Consider the following 14,908-nt stretch of genomic DNA (forward strand, 5'->3'; position numbering starts at 1 on the left):
GCCTGCAAGCTTTATCCAACATATTTTGGCAGTGCCAGTGCACCCCAAAGCCAGGCTCTTCTCAAGAAATTCCTCCACCAGAATAGTACCGTCTCTGGGGAATGTAGAAGATAAGTACAGAATAGAGCAGGTGTAGAAAGGAAAAACTCAACTGACCTCTGTGTTGCTGCCCAGGTTTCACAGGAGAATCCTACCCAGTTAGTGATGTGCTTGCTGTGCTTTCCTCAAAGCTCAGCACAGTGATAGTTGTTGTGCGAAGAGGGAGGCAGAAACTAACCAGTAGCTTCCATCCCAGACTCAAAGCCCAACCCACACAACCAGCCTTCTGCACATCATCACTGCAGAGACTGGTGTTCACTTTCTGAAACATGCCGTGCCTTATAACGCATGCAGGAGCTGCCAGTCCCATTACCATGGCAAGCTCACGGCCCTGGGAGGGTGTTTGTCCCATGCTTGTTGCTGTTGCTTTTGCTTGATGCCTATTTCTGTTTCAGGGATGGGACACCAGGCAGCCAGATCGTAACAGAGAGATTTGAGGTGACGTGGGAAAGCGTCATGGTCAGCTCTCACAATGCCATCGTGCTGAAGTTTGACGGCCGCGGGAGTGGCTTCCAAGGCACTAAACTATTGCATGAGGTTAAGAGGAGGCTGGGCTTTTTGGAAGAGAAGGATCAGTTGGAAGCTGTCCGGTGAATGACACTGTTATTGAAGAAATTAATTCTTTAATGATAATTAACACAAGATTGTCATTAGTCCTGGTTGCCTTAATGGTGTGTGGAAGGGAAGGACAGTGTGGTCATACAGCTGTGACCAAGTGACAGTATGTGAGATAAAGACCATGCTAGCCAGTGCAGAGGAAGAGAAATAAGCCTTAAACAGGGCTAAACTACAGCAGACTTATCTGTATCATGTGTTCAAAACCTATTTATTTTTAGCTCTGTACAGTCATACAGCTACAATCAAGTAAGCTTGAATTTCAGCTCCTACATTAATTTTTTGCTGGCCTGGTACTTGGAAAAAATCCATCTTTAAAATCTCAAACTTTCTAAAACAGAAAAAAAAAGAAGCAGCATAACCCTAAACATCAAATCCTGTCATATTGTTAGATTTATTCTCCACATAATCACACTAAAAAACCTATTACAGTAGTTCAATAGCATCGCCTTTATTATGACTTTCTGAGGTAGTGCAGGCTATTTGTTGCCATTGCTTGGTTGCAACAGGTTGCAAGATTAAATTAGAGGCTCACATGAAAGCAGTGTGAATTTAGTCTGGATCAAGTGGTAATGGCTTGATCCATAACTGAGAGAGAGGAGATTTAGAATAGGCATTAGGAAGAAGTTCTTTACTGTGAGGGCGGTGATGCACTGGCACAGGTCGCCCAGAGCAGGTGAGGCCCTGGCACAGGTTGCCCAGAGAAACTGTGGCTGCCCCATCCCTGGCAGTGTTCAAGGCCAGGCTGGACAGGGCTTGGAGCAACCTGGTCTAGGGGAAGGTGTCCCTGCCCATGGCAGGGGGCTGGAACTGAATGAGATTTAAGGCCCCTTCCTACCCAAACCGTTCTGTGATTCTATGATTTTTCTGCTGCCACCCCAAATTCCAGCTGATAAAAATGATACTGTGGTTGTTATATCTAAGTGGAAAATATATTTAATCCACTGTTTTCCTCTCTCATATTCTAGGACAATGCTGAAGGAGCATTACATTGACAAATTGAGAGTCGGTGTGTTTGGGAAGGTACCGTTTTCCCTTTGTTCCTCTGTGCTTTTTTAGTTGGCTGATCTGGATAAGCAGCTGAGCTGAATCCTGATTTATTGAATATGTTGGTGGTGGCTTTTTTATTATTACTTATTTTTGAGATAGACTGCTTCTATCAGTCGTGATAGAGATGTTAAAGATGAAAGCTTTCATTTTACCAATGTATTAGTCAATTACTTCTTTTTAATTAATTTCCAAGTGCAGACAGTGACTATTTGTCGGAAAAATTCTGTCAGATAAATTATTTTCCCCCTTGCAGACTTTAATTTCATTTTCATCTTGTCCCTTAAGGCCTATGGCAATGTGGGTAGATCTAGCTTGTGTTGAACAAATGTACAACAACAATATTGATTTCTGAGGCTGATTTGCACTACAGTGTGTGCTCGGCTGAGAAACAGCAATTGCAAAGTACCCATGGTTTGGAATGAGAATGGAATTGTGAGCAGTAATTGTTTATTGCGGGAGATACAGGCTTAGAGTGAGTATCTATCCCTACATACGTACAGCACCTCTGTACAGCAGAGGTGTATGCATACAGCATATACATACACATACAGCAGCATCTCTGCAGAGACCTGTTAACAGGCTGACAGCAGACGCTGAAATTGGGATGTCCATTTTAAATAAAGACTGGAGTAATATTTTGGAAAGGTGTCATATCTGATTAGACCTACAGACATACAGTGGGATGAAAAGAAGTAAGCTCTTGGGCACACAACCCTCCTGCCTTCAGGAGAGTACAATGAATATAGAGCTTATCTTCAGCAGCATCTGCCAAAGCCAGGGAGATGTCCCTTGTTTTGTGATTTTTCATAGCAAGGTCACAGCTGCTGGGTTTCTGTACCCAAAAGCCCCTCACAACAGGACCACTGATGCCAATGTCCCCTTTCTGTTCCAGGATTATGGTGGCTACCTGAGCACTTACATGCTTCCAGCTGGTGAAGAGAACCAGGTGTTCGCCTGTGGAGCTGCCCTCTCCCCACTGACAGACTTCAAACTATATGGTAATCCACATCCCAAAGTGCACAGACCCTCATGCTGACCACGCATGATGTTTATGCCCTACGTTTTCCCAGTTACCTTCTCTTTCTTCCCAAAGATCCCACCTGTTTTGTATTGTGTGTCTTCTTAGGACGAGCCATAAACCCCTTTTTCTCCCTCAAGAGCAATTTTGCTGGCACCAGTGGGACCAGACATGGTAGTCAGAGTAATCAAATCACTTTTATTACCCAGTCCTTTTAAACAAAGGAGAATTGGCTTTAAACCCCTCCAGCCTCTGCCACCAGCCTCCATGGCTGCCTTGAATGTGCTTCATTCTTGCCTGAGCCATACATCCATGCAACCTGTGGTCCGTTCTGCCTGCACCATTCTCTTTCCAGCGGCAATATTCCACTGCACATGGTGGTCCTTTCTCTCAGGGACACCAGTTCTGTTTGTACTTAGTGCCAGTGAAAATGAGGGGACTGCCATGAAAGTCAATGGTGTTAAGCTGGCCTTCAGGTCCTGTACAGTTATCCCTGAGACCAACAGGAACTTGCAGTAAGCTGTTGATGGCGATGGCCCCATGTGAAAGGAGAAAGGGTCACAACATGATAGTGCTTTTTCTCTTGTATCTCAGTTGCATTAAGGAGAGGAAAGCTCTTCTGTGAGTGATTAGAAACCATAAATACAATGGTGATAATGAAAGACTGGGGTATCATACATATCCTTAGCAGATTTTCAAAACCTTTTAGAAATATGTCCTCTGTAATTAAGGCAATGTTAGAAAATAAGGTCTATTTTAGCTTTTGCAGTATTTGACTCAGAAACGGCAGTGTACTCACTTATGACTGAAAGAGACATTTTCATTTTTTCTTTTCAAGCTTCAGCCTTCTCTGAAAGATACTTGGGCTTGCATGGGATTGATAACAGAGCATACGAGGTAACTGCATGGACACTGCATTTCCTTGATAAAATGTAAATTTGATTTTAACTCCTCCTCCATATGTTCTCTTTTGGGAAAGGAGCAAGGATATGAAAGAGGTGCTTGCTGGTAAAATTCTGAGGGTGTCCTCCAGCCTTTTTTTTTGGTCTTTATAGTAACAAATGGATATGGGGCTAATTGATTAGTCTTCATGCCTGCCTTTCTAGATTGGGTAAATACGATTATTCCAGTTTTACAGATTGAGGCTGAGTTACCCAGATGCGCCCAAGTAGACGCAATGTCACAACCTCCTTTAAAGTTCATCCCAATAGACTTGACACTGTGATTCTCTCCAAGACATAATTTTTGACCCAAAGTCAAGTGAAGCTCAGTTTCTCTTGGCCTTTTCAAAGTAAGAACAGATGAGATATTTCAGGTAGGCAGAACTCTGTGCCAGAATTGATCAGAACATGGAAAAGGAGACATTGTACCAATCAACAAAGATATTGTTTGGTATGTGTGATGGGATCAGTTGGTTCATGTGCTTCAGTTACTTGGAGGAGAAACCTAATAAAGAATAGTCACACAAACAAAATTTGTTATATAGAAAGATTTGTCTTCAGCTAGAAGACATGAAGTCAGCAAAGGTTTGAAACTGTTTTCTTACAGAGAAGCCAGGTAGCACCCTGCGACCCTGCAGTTAAAGCTTTATCCTGGTTCTCTAAACACTGAGTTCATTGTCTCTCAAATTTTGCACTCATGATCATTGCAAACTCTTTTTGTCCTTTTAGAAATTTGAAGACAGGTCAATAGAGCTGAAAGCAAAGGAAAATATTCCAGAAATTAGAGCCTTGAATTGTCACATGCTCTTCATGCATTGAAAAATTGGCCTAAGCAAACAGTGGTACTCTTGGTTGATTTGGGATTAACTGCTAGGAACAGCACCTGAGCTCTCCAGAGAGCATGGCACTGTTCCAGGCAACTCTCTAACTGATACACGTCTCCTACACGCCATAGTTGAACCATGAATTACTAAGGAGAAGAACTGCTCCTAACCTGTGGACCAGACATTATGGAGGTCATATAATCCACGACCTGATGCAGACTCAAAAAAATCTGTATTATGGTAGGTTACATCTGAGGCAGCAGAAATGAAGGAGCCATACAGAGGGAGAAAAGAGTGCAGGACACATTTATGCACCATCAAAAGGCTTAGGTGCTGCAGCCAGCAACCTGAGGATGAGAGAAATCATTAATTAAGCCCTACAGCAGTGGACACTTGAATTTAGCATCATATCTTCCCCCAGCCCCTCAAAGCTAATTGAGGTTGGCTTTCAAACTATACCAAAGTTACTCCAGCTCTCTGAAGAGCTCTTAGGCACAGACACCTGAGCATGCTTTTCAACAGTGTTTTGTATTTGCTGGGAATTCGCTTTGACTTTTTCCATGTGTTCTGCAGTTCAGGCTTTTAGTGAAGGACTATTATCAGAACAGACGAGGGTCTCTGACCAATTCCTGCCTCTGATACTGAGCCTGGAAGGACAGGGTGGGGGCTTATTTTACCTCTAAATTGACTCAAGTAGCCAAGAGAATGTGCTGTGCTGCTCTCTGCTTGTTATCCTTGTGATGAAGTATCAAGCAGAATTAAGTACTTCTATTTTCTTTGTATAAATTGCTAATTTCTAGCAAGACTTTTATCACAACCTTTACCTTTGCAGATCAACAAATTGGCGCACAGAGTCTCATTACTGAAGGAACAGACATTTTTGATCATTCATGCTACTGCTGATGGTAAGTTAGCCTGCCATTTGAGCTCATTGCATGTTTAGGATAACTTTGATTTTTCTTAATTAAATTTTCCCCTTTAATGACTTTAATCTGTTTCTACAGAAAAAATCCATTTTCAGCATACTGCGGACCTTATCACACACCTTGTTACGGCAAAGGCTAATTACAGCTTGCAGGTACAGTATGTGTCTCTTTTTTTCATATTTGAACAGTTATTTCCCAGTTTTAACTCAAACTGCTGTTAGGAAACAAGCTTTGAAAAGCCACTTGCAAACTCAGCCTGGCAGTAGAAGTAAGGCCAGCGTATAACGTGTTCTTATATACTCACATGCTTATTTGATTTGATTTGGTTTCGAGAGACATATCTCTAAGGAACTGATGTCTGTTGACTTTCTTTGGGAACAGCAGGACAAATTCAGGACGAATTACAGGAAAAAAAGGAATTTAAATTAAATTAAATTAACCAGAAAAGTTCAGCACAGAAATGTCACTTAAATCTGACATCCCGCTGCAAATGCCATACTCTGGTCTAGAAAGCCTCTCCTTCCACCAAATTACATCTCTGTTTTGCTGAATGGCCCATGTCCAAGCCATTAAGGCTTCCAGAACGAACCCATCCACCAGGCATGGGGATACGGTCCCTACCCTCTGCTACATCCCAAGCTACAGCCAGGACATTGCAACTAGCCCTGGCTCAATCCATGGCAGGGACCATGCTACAGTTTCACAGTACAGATGGTTGTGTTGCAGTGCCCAAGTCCTACTAACACTTGATTTACTGAATACCAGCTCCCTCTGGCTGCATTTCTGGAGAGCTTCATGTTATGGATATGCTCATTCCATCATGCTACAAAGGCAGATAGCATGGAGCACAGACGCGAGAACTAAGCAATGAACCAAGCACAGATTGGGTCAGTGCTACAATGGCTGAGATGCTTCTGCACATTTCCCAGTGAAGAAGCGTTAGTGCATTGGAGCTTGAAGGCACTGATGGGCTTGACAGACATCAAAGGATAGTTGAAGACTGAATGAAGAGCTGAGGGATCTACATCTGGGACTTAGGTACTTCGAGCAGCAGTGAGACACCTCAGTCCTGCCTACAAGCATTCAGCCCTAGAAATTCATTTTTCCCCTGTTCAATATCCCAATCTAGACAACCCCTTATGATTCTCTCACATTCTTTCCTTATGTGCAGAAGTTACTGGCTCCATTTTTATAGAAAGTTGTGTTTAAACTATTTCAGCTTCCCACATTTTTTCTATTTAATTACTTCTTCGGCAAGTTTATTTCAGTTTTTTACTTAATGACATTTTTTTCTTTAAAGTCCTCGCTTTAGTCAGTAAAACCAAACACCATTTCTCTCCAAAGATTTGCACTGGGTTTTTTTTAGTTTTCACAAGGACCAAGCACTGTTAGTTGCAAGTATGGCTTGGTTCTGCTTAGCCTGAACTTGTTCAGAATGGAATTAAGTGGAAAATACTCCCCCAGAAAATTTGCTTTTGAAAGAAGATGCAAGTCTACGCCCAGAGCTCCATGGTGCCTGAATTACCCTGGACCTCATGTGCATCTACGGGAAGACATGGTGCTGAGGAGAGGCAGTGTGTCTGCAGGACAGCTCAAGCTGTAGAGATGGGTGGTCAGTCCTGAGAATCTAAGCTCCTAATGGCGTGTATTTGCCTGTTTCTTTGCAGATTTACCCTGACGAAAGCCATTACTTTAGCAATGCAGCATTGGAGCAGCATTTGTACAACTCCATTGTCAACTTCTTTGTGGCATGTTTCCAAGTTCAGGACAAACTCCCACTAGCCCCACTGAAAGAGGAGGAGGATGACGATTAACCCTACTTGTCCGTGCTAAGCACAAGGCAGATCTCTCTAACAATATGCAATTGGATCATTTTCCTGAAGAAAGAGATGTTACGTTGTTAGCATGTATTTAAAGAAACTGAAAGCAGCTCATCTGCTTTACTTGACAGCAACTCCTTCCTAAATGGAAGAACATTAAGCATGGTGAACTCAGCAGAAACTGCTGTCTGAAATTAAACCATCACAACCAACATCACCTTTTTATTTGTTTGGTTGTTTTTTTTTTTTGTTTTCCTTTATTTTCTTTCTCTTTTTTGATGTTTGCCACAAGGTGAGTTCTCGTGTGTAAAGGTGGTAAGACACTGAACTTGAGGGAACACCCCAAGAAACCGCTTTGAGGACTGGGAGACTTAATGTCTCTTTGCATTCAAGCAATCAAGCAGTAGCAGTGAAATCCATCATCCACATTAAGGTTACTACAATTAGTATCACATTGTGTCAGAAAACAAATCTAACCTAATACATGGAAAAGATTATAGCACAATTATTTTAAAAGTTACTGATTCATACACGCTAACCTGCTCTTTCCCTTATTCAGAAGGTTTGTCATTGCTACAGGACATACAAATTCAATTGTATGAAATATCATTACAGTTACACTCATCTTTACCTTCCTGTAATCATTTCTAAATTTCATATAGCTTTTACTTCTGTTGTCATTCAGTGTCATGCTTACCGTATTAGCTTCTGAGCTTGTTCTATATGGGGAAAAAACTTACACTGAATTAACCAAGTAACTTTAGACCTGAGGGGTCTAAGGAGGCAATAGGGGGTTGAGGTACCCAGACATTAAAAACTCTATTAGAATAAAGCAAAGGAAATCTCACTCTCATTCTCAGCATAGCCTTTGCCTGCAAGACTGCGTGTTTTCTTTGGCAGCCTTGAAAAATATGCACATAAATAAGCTAGATCAGCTTACCAGTGAGATATTTTTATTGTACTATAGAAAAATAGGCACTGGTCACAATTATTCTTTTTCTTCTATTAGTGTTGGAACAATTGGTTGGCAACTTGTTGGGGAACAGCTAGATGAGGCTATGGTAGCAGGGATTTATACCAGATACTTCACAGATCATCTCATAAAAGCTGTTTAAACAGAACCAGTGTGCAGAGATTTATTACATATGCTGTCAGTGGCTTTGTTTTATTCCAGGTCAATGTTTAGCATATTCCAAACATGTTTAATTATCTCTTCCATTCACACTAGTTTTGTCAAGCATAAAAATAAAAAATAATAAGAAAAAAAACATTTTTCCTTTAAAATATCTAACACTTCTTTATAGCAGTGCAAAGCAACTTTTAAAACTTCTTGTGAAAGCATTCAACCTTCATTCACTTCCACATATTGCATCACAACAATTTTGACTAGTGTTGCTCCTTGTAAAATACTCTGACCAAATGTACAGCCAGTATTAATACTGTATATTTCATTTTGTTGTATATAAAGGAATGTAAGTCAGTTCTTTGTCAGGTCCCAAATCCAATATTAGTCTTGTTTCAGCCTGCATGCGATAACACTTCTTTGCTGATCAGGACTCTTTAGAAATACTATCTTGGAAATATAACAATTAATGTAATTCGTTTTCTTGTTTTGACAGCTTGATATCAATGCCGGTTTCTACTTTTTACATAGTACTGTGGGTAAACTCCCATCCTGACAGCAATGATGATGTTTCCATTGTGTTCTTTAGTGTGTCTTTTTTGTTATCTTTATTTTAAGCTTTGAATGTTGGTTGTACTTTGACCATCATGAAAAATATATTGATAAGCCACAGAAATGGCCTAGTTTGGGTTTGACTATCTTCTTTACTTTACAGTGCATCGACATTGTGTGAACAAGAACTACGGTATAAATTTGCTTTATCTGGCAAAATGCCAAATAGACAATAAGAATGCTGCGTGTCCAGATTTTGCTACACTGAACAGGCTCAGAAGCCTGAAATGAACTTGACCTGAGAAATGTAAAAATCTGCTCTGTCCACAATCTTTTGTAGAAAGAACTTTAGGATGTGGCATGGTAGTGTTTGTTCATTCATGGAATAAAACATTATTTTACCACCCTGGTTGCTACTGCTGTTATTTAGTGTTAAGTGCTTAAAAAAGCATCAAGTTGCTGGAAGCCCTGTTCCTGCTGAACTGAGCCCAAACTCCAGGGTGCAGTTCAGAAAAGTGAAAACAAGTCTTCATAAATAAATATACATCTCCATTTAGTCTGCCTGTAACTTTGGTAAATGGTGTCACCATGGTAAATGGTGACCGCTTCTGGGGAAAACATGGAGTATCATGAAGTGGGTTCAACCCCAAAGTAGCAGTTCATGAGAAGACCGCTATCACCCCCTGCTCTTTGCACCTTTTCTCCCTTTCTGCTTGCTGACAGGCTTCCTGCGGGCATCAGCTAGCTTGACCAAGGGGATTTTTGCCATTTCATCCATTGTCCCTTTTTCCCAAAGCTGTTTGTGGGTTATGAAGTGGGAAACAAGCACTAAAGCTCCCTGAATCTACAATAGCAGATTTTTCTGCAGATGAATCTCCATCAGGAAAGAGGCAAGCAAGAGGAGGGAGTCATCCCACCTGAATTCGGGTATTTTTTTCCTCTTCAAGCCAAGAGGAGAGCCATACCCTGCCAGGGCCAAACTCAGAGACCTCCCTCAAATGAGCAAGCGCCTTTTCCATGTGCCCATTTCACTCCACTGGCTGTGGGGACAGGAGTGACTATCTCAGACTGAAACAGCTGGGGCACAAGTTAGGGCCATCCCTAGCTGTTCCCTGCAATGGCACCTTGTGGTCTGCAAGATCAGCTGGATATTCCTACGCCTTCATTACACCTGGAAAGGGAATCCTTTAATTTCATAGATTTCCTGGGAAAACTGAGATTTTTGCTCAAATTAGAAGTCCTGTCTATGACTATACCCTACAATACACTGTCCTCTTCATCTCATATCATCAGGAAAGGTTTAAGTCTGCACAAACATGTCTCTGGGCCTAATAGACATGAAAGGCCTTTTAACCCTAAAAGACTAAGAAGTCATGCATCAAGGCTGTGATCCCTTGTACTTGGAGGTACAAGTGTGACAAGGATGATTTCTAGTGACGCGTGCTGACCTCCTGCACCTTGTCAGTGCCCATGGTGATGTCCCCATAGCTGATACCAGTTTGAACCAGATTCATAGAAAGAGAATTTAATGTTTCACAGCAAAACCAAGAGACTATTGTAGACACTTACTCTGATCTTTGTTGCCAGCGAATCAGGAAACAAAGAGGCTTGAGCACTGCTACAGGGCAGGCAGATTGCACTAGTACTAAGTAGCTTTGCTTGTTATTTTGCTTAATCACCTAAATGTAACTAATATTTTTTTTATTCTCCAAACAAATCAAGCTTATACTCTCAATTAACTGGCGCTTCTGGATGCCATAATGTTCAACCGTAGCATCCCAAAGCAGAAGAGAACTAATGAACAGTGGCCTACTAATTCAGAAGGAAACCACAGAGGTAGCTAATTAACAAAGCCAGGCAGCCAGCCATGTTTGTAACTGTCTATGGGTTTGGACATGGAGCATATAAATCCATCCAAGCTCTGCCTACAAGCTCAGGCCAAACAAATGCTGCATCTCTGAAGGGTAGGAAGGAAAACAAATGAGTGACATAGAAAGGATATATGGGATGTCAATAACACCTTTCCCACGGGAAAACCAGTAGATAGTGATGTTAGAAATGGGGAGAAATGGGTGTTTCATGAGGGAGACCAAAGGAATTAGGCTGGTGCTGGTACCTGGAGAGATGCTCTTGCTTTTGCTAATCATGCTCATGTTGTCACTTCAGAGCTCACTCAAGGTGGAAGTGGTAAGGCACTGGATGTTTTAACTTTGCATGTCAGGTGGTAGGACATATCTGCCCTGCAGTACTTCCTGGGGCTGCAGTGAAGCTGCCCGAAGTACCTTGGAGAGGGCTGGGGTGAGGATCCCCTCAGTGCTCATTTTTCCCTGGACTTCCTGCTTTTCATTTGCAAAAGAAAAGGAAAAAATGGAACAGGTGACAGAAAAAGCTCAAGTTGCCAGTTCCCTGATCATTGCCTCTTACTGAGCCAGCTGTTTGCTTATTTCTATTTTGCTCTCCCAACTTCAGCTCGAGGCTGGAGGCTCAGAGCAAAGAGCACTTCCTAAGATTTGTTTCCGCTTCCCACTTCATCTTTCTGTCTTCTCCCCATTCAGCATGGTTACAGTCTGAAAGCAAACCCAGCCACCCCTTGGAAACTAGGAAGAGACGTATAAAAGCATCATGGTAAGCCCTCCCAATAAGCCATAAGCAAAATAAATTCTTTATTTCAATAACTAATTCATGCTTGATCTGAACCCTTTGCTTGGTTCTTATTCTTTTGCCGTGAAGGAATAAGGAAGATAAGATCCCCAAAGATTAATTATTTGTCCTCCCTATTGCACTAGGCCACCTGCTATGAAGACACGTGTTGGTCTGGTTCTACTGACTCCCACTCTCCAGCCAGACCACCATCCACCTTTCCATCTCAGCCTTTCCAAACCTGTGGTGGATGCAGAACCAGGCAGCTCACAAAGCGAAGGGGGAATAGGAGAAGTGTTTGGGAAGGACAGGAGACCGTGTTGTAATATTCAGGTTTTAACAAATGACAAGATGAGCATAAAAAAGCCTGTAGCCAACTAGCTTGGGCCATTGTGAAGGGGCACACAGCTGTGAAGGGGCACACAGCTGTGAAGGGTCTCACAGTTCCCTTCTGCTGCCCACTGCAGCTGCTGCAGACAGACGAAACACTAAAACCCAGGGGGGCTCATGCCTTGGCTGTAGGAAGAATCCATCAGATTGATACAGCCCTGAGCAGGAAATCACCCATTGCCTGCAGCTACTGCCAGGAGCTCACCACTGGGCAAGCATAGAATCATAGAATCACAGTACAGTTAGGGTTGGAAAGGACCTTAAGATCATCTAATTCCACCCCCCCTGCCATGGAAGCATGTATATGGAAACAAGGGCTCTCTCCTCTTTGGCATCTCTCCTCCTACTCCAGAGCCAAGAGGAAAGGAAGACACATTTAGTCTCCGTGGCAGGAAAACTTGGTAAACAATGATCCTGCTCTCTGGGAGCAGCTGCCGTCATCTCTGCTAAGTGTTAACAGAGGTACATCTTGAACCATCTCAACGTCATGACATTGGTGTGACCCTGTGTCTTTTATTAAAACCTCCTCGTGTGTGACTCAGGTGTTTATATCAGAAATAGAGTTTTCATTTCCAAAACAAGCCCCGAAAGCCAAATGCTGTCTGCAGCTTATTTTGTGATTGAAAACCTGAAAACACCATCTCACATTTCCACTGCACTCAAGAAATGACAGGCCAAGGACACCCTTTTTCTGAGTACCCTCAGCTGGGGTCACCCTGTCTGATTATCTCCAAAGGGGACATGGGGAAAGCAGGGAGACCTCAGGAAACAGGGACCCATGGGAGAGAAGAAACCACCCCTGCAGCAACTCTTACACTGGTGCAAGGCTGCTGGGAACAGGTCTTCTACCCCTCATCTACCCCAGGATGGGGGAACTGACTTCTCCCCATCCCATGGCCAAATGCAAGACCACTCTCCCAGTGCCGCAATTATTTGCCCACAATCATCAATGTTCTTTGTAAGCAGCAACTTCTGCTACAACAGTTGTGTTGCCGGCAGCTGTGGTGGAGAAGATTCAGAAATGGATTTTATAAAAAGGATTTTTTTTCACTTCAAGACACTCATTAAAAGCCTCATATTACATGAAGCTACATTCTGCCTCCTCACTGGGACAACAGCTTTAATCAAAATGTTCATTGCCATGATAGAGAGAGAAAAAGAATAAAAAGCAAATGAGGAATGAGGCCTCAGGAAAGGGCAAAAGGAAATCATGCTCCCATATTCCTGCAGTATAGCAAGGTTCCCTCAAGGCTGGTTTGGTTTTTTTGCCTTCCTTCACTATAAATGTAGTTTTTGGGTCCTTTTAAAGCAACAAACAGCTCTTTGAGCTGATGTGAATGCTCTCATCCTTGCTGGAAAAGGTATCCAGGCTTTACACCGTCTTTGCACCAGCTGTCGCCAATGTTCTGAATGTAGTTTGTGCTGAGCATGTCCAGTAACTCAAACTGACGTGTTTTGTAGTGAGTGTTGGTAGCCAGCCTGCACAAGCTCCTGAGTACCTGCTCCCCCCCACCTCGTCTGGGAGCACCTCAAAGTGGGGTAAATACTTCAGCTGGAAAACCAAGCCCAGAGCAAAACCTGAATGAGGCAGGCCCTTTGCTCCATGTTCTGCTCTGCACCACCACGGGAAAAGAATGAGCAGACTCAGGAACCCGGTCCTGTTCCACAGTTTCTGTCTGGTGCTTGCTCCCTGTAAATTCACATTTGGATGCACAGGCGGGAAGAAATTCAGGATGCTGGTTTACCTGTACTTGGCTCTTTCTTCATCAAAGCAATGTAGGCATCACATGAATCTGGAACGCACCTAAAAGTTTACCATGTATTAAAATGTGCTCCAGAGGAAAGGGGAAAGACAAAAGAGAGCCCAGAGATGAGAGAGCCCATCCTGACAAGCAGTCCCTCCCCTGAAACGGTTAGGCTTGTGCCCATGAAAAACACGGAGACCCTCCACTCCAGATGTTTTCAGCTTGTGCACTAAGGTCCATAAACAGCAGATGAGAAAAACAAGCCTAACACCAGTAAGCTTAAATCGACTAGCTTGCAGGCCTCAGTGGGAGATCTTCAGAGTCTAGAAAGCAAAGTGAGTTGAAAATGGCTGAGATTTGGCTCTTGGTTGTTCCCTTCAGGCAGTGGCTCTGAGCTGCTCATCAAGGCCTGCACCCTCGGAGCTGCCAGGAGCAAGAAGCACTGCACCCATGATGATGTTGAGTGCTGGGAGGGGACAGAAAGGGACACATTCTCACCCAAAAGCTGCCAGCCATGCCTTCAATTTTATCCTGCATCTTGTGTTCATGGAAGTAAATGGTCACTGAGGAAACCAGCAGTGGCAATGGGAACAGTAAGCACATGTCAGCAGTGCAAAGAATTGTGCTGAAAGCCAGAGAGACTAGCACAATAACATGAGCAGAATCACCACTCCTGGGCTGCCAATACGAAAGCTGGCAACAAGGTGTTTGTCAGCTGCTGGTGGTGGCGGTGGTTCTGTAGGGGAAGGAGCAAACATCATCCCAAGTCTGAGTGGGAACCAGAGCTTGTGCTACATCAACACTTTTCGTCCTTATTGACTCCTTACAGTGGGCAGCAGCTCTTCTTGAAGAGGCATTTTTGAAGGTAGAAGCCTTGGAAACATGAAATTCAAACCTCATTAACTGCATAGGATTTCTTTGTGATCCAGAAGACTTCTGGTTTTGCTGTGATGACTCTAATAATTAGATAATTTGCAAGGAAATTGGGATGGGAGAAATTTTTCTCATTTCCTCTAGTGGCAGGCTTTAAACAATTTATCATGCAATGTGGCAACGGCAGACAAACTCAGCCCAAAGTTTCTCGGTGAAGATTTTATGGCCCAACAAATAATAGTTGGAAAAGCACTGCCTTTTCCTACATCAGGATTTTAAAGACAAAATATCC

The 14,908-nt window shown here is 42.8% G+C and overlaps 1 protein-coding gene across 5 annotated transcripts in view; it reads left to right on the top strand.

The window, feature by feature from the left end:
* The window catches only part of DPP6 (dipeptidyl peptidase like 6), a 565,175-nt gene extending 555,803 nt beyond the window's left edge, over positions 1-9,372 (top strand). For all 5 annotated transcript variants that reach the window (XM_061474523.1, XM_061474525.1, XM_061474522.1 and 2 more), the window contains exons 20-26: positions 495-689; positions 1,683-1,737; positions 2,657-2,762; positions 3,621-3,679; positions 5,380-5,452; positions 5,552-5,625; positions 7,141-9,372. In XM_061474523.1, the coding sequence (XP_061330507.1) occupies positions 495-689; positions 1,683-1,737; positions 2,657-2,762; positions 3,621-3,679; positions 5,380-5,452; positions 5,552-5,625; positions 7,141-7,287 (709 nt within the window). In that variant the 3' untranslated portion in view covers positions 7,288-9,372. The remainder of the gene's footprint in view (positions 1-494; positions 690-1,682; positions 1,738-2,656; positions 2,763-3,620; positions 3,680-5,379; positions 5,453-5,551; positions 5,626-7,140) is intronic.
* Positions 9,373-14,908: the final 5,536 nt, after the last annotated feature.

Source organism: Pezoporus flaviventris, unplaced genomic scaffold (genome assembly GCF_033815535.1).
Source record: "Pezoporus flaviventris isolate CSIRO_AGI_PZ_B2104156 unplaced genomic scaffold, CSIRO_AGI_Pfla_v1 ptg000079l, whole genome shotgun sequence".
NCBI lineage: Eukaryota > Metazoa > Chordata > Aves > Psittaciformes > Psittacidae > Pezoporus > Pezoporus flaviventris.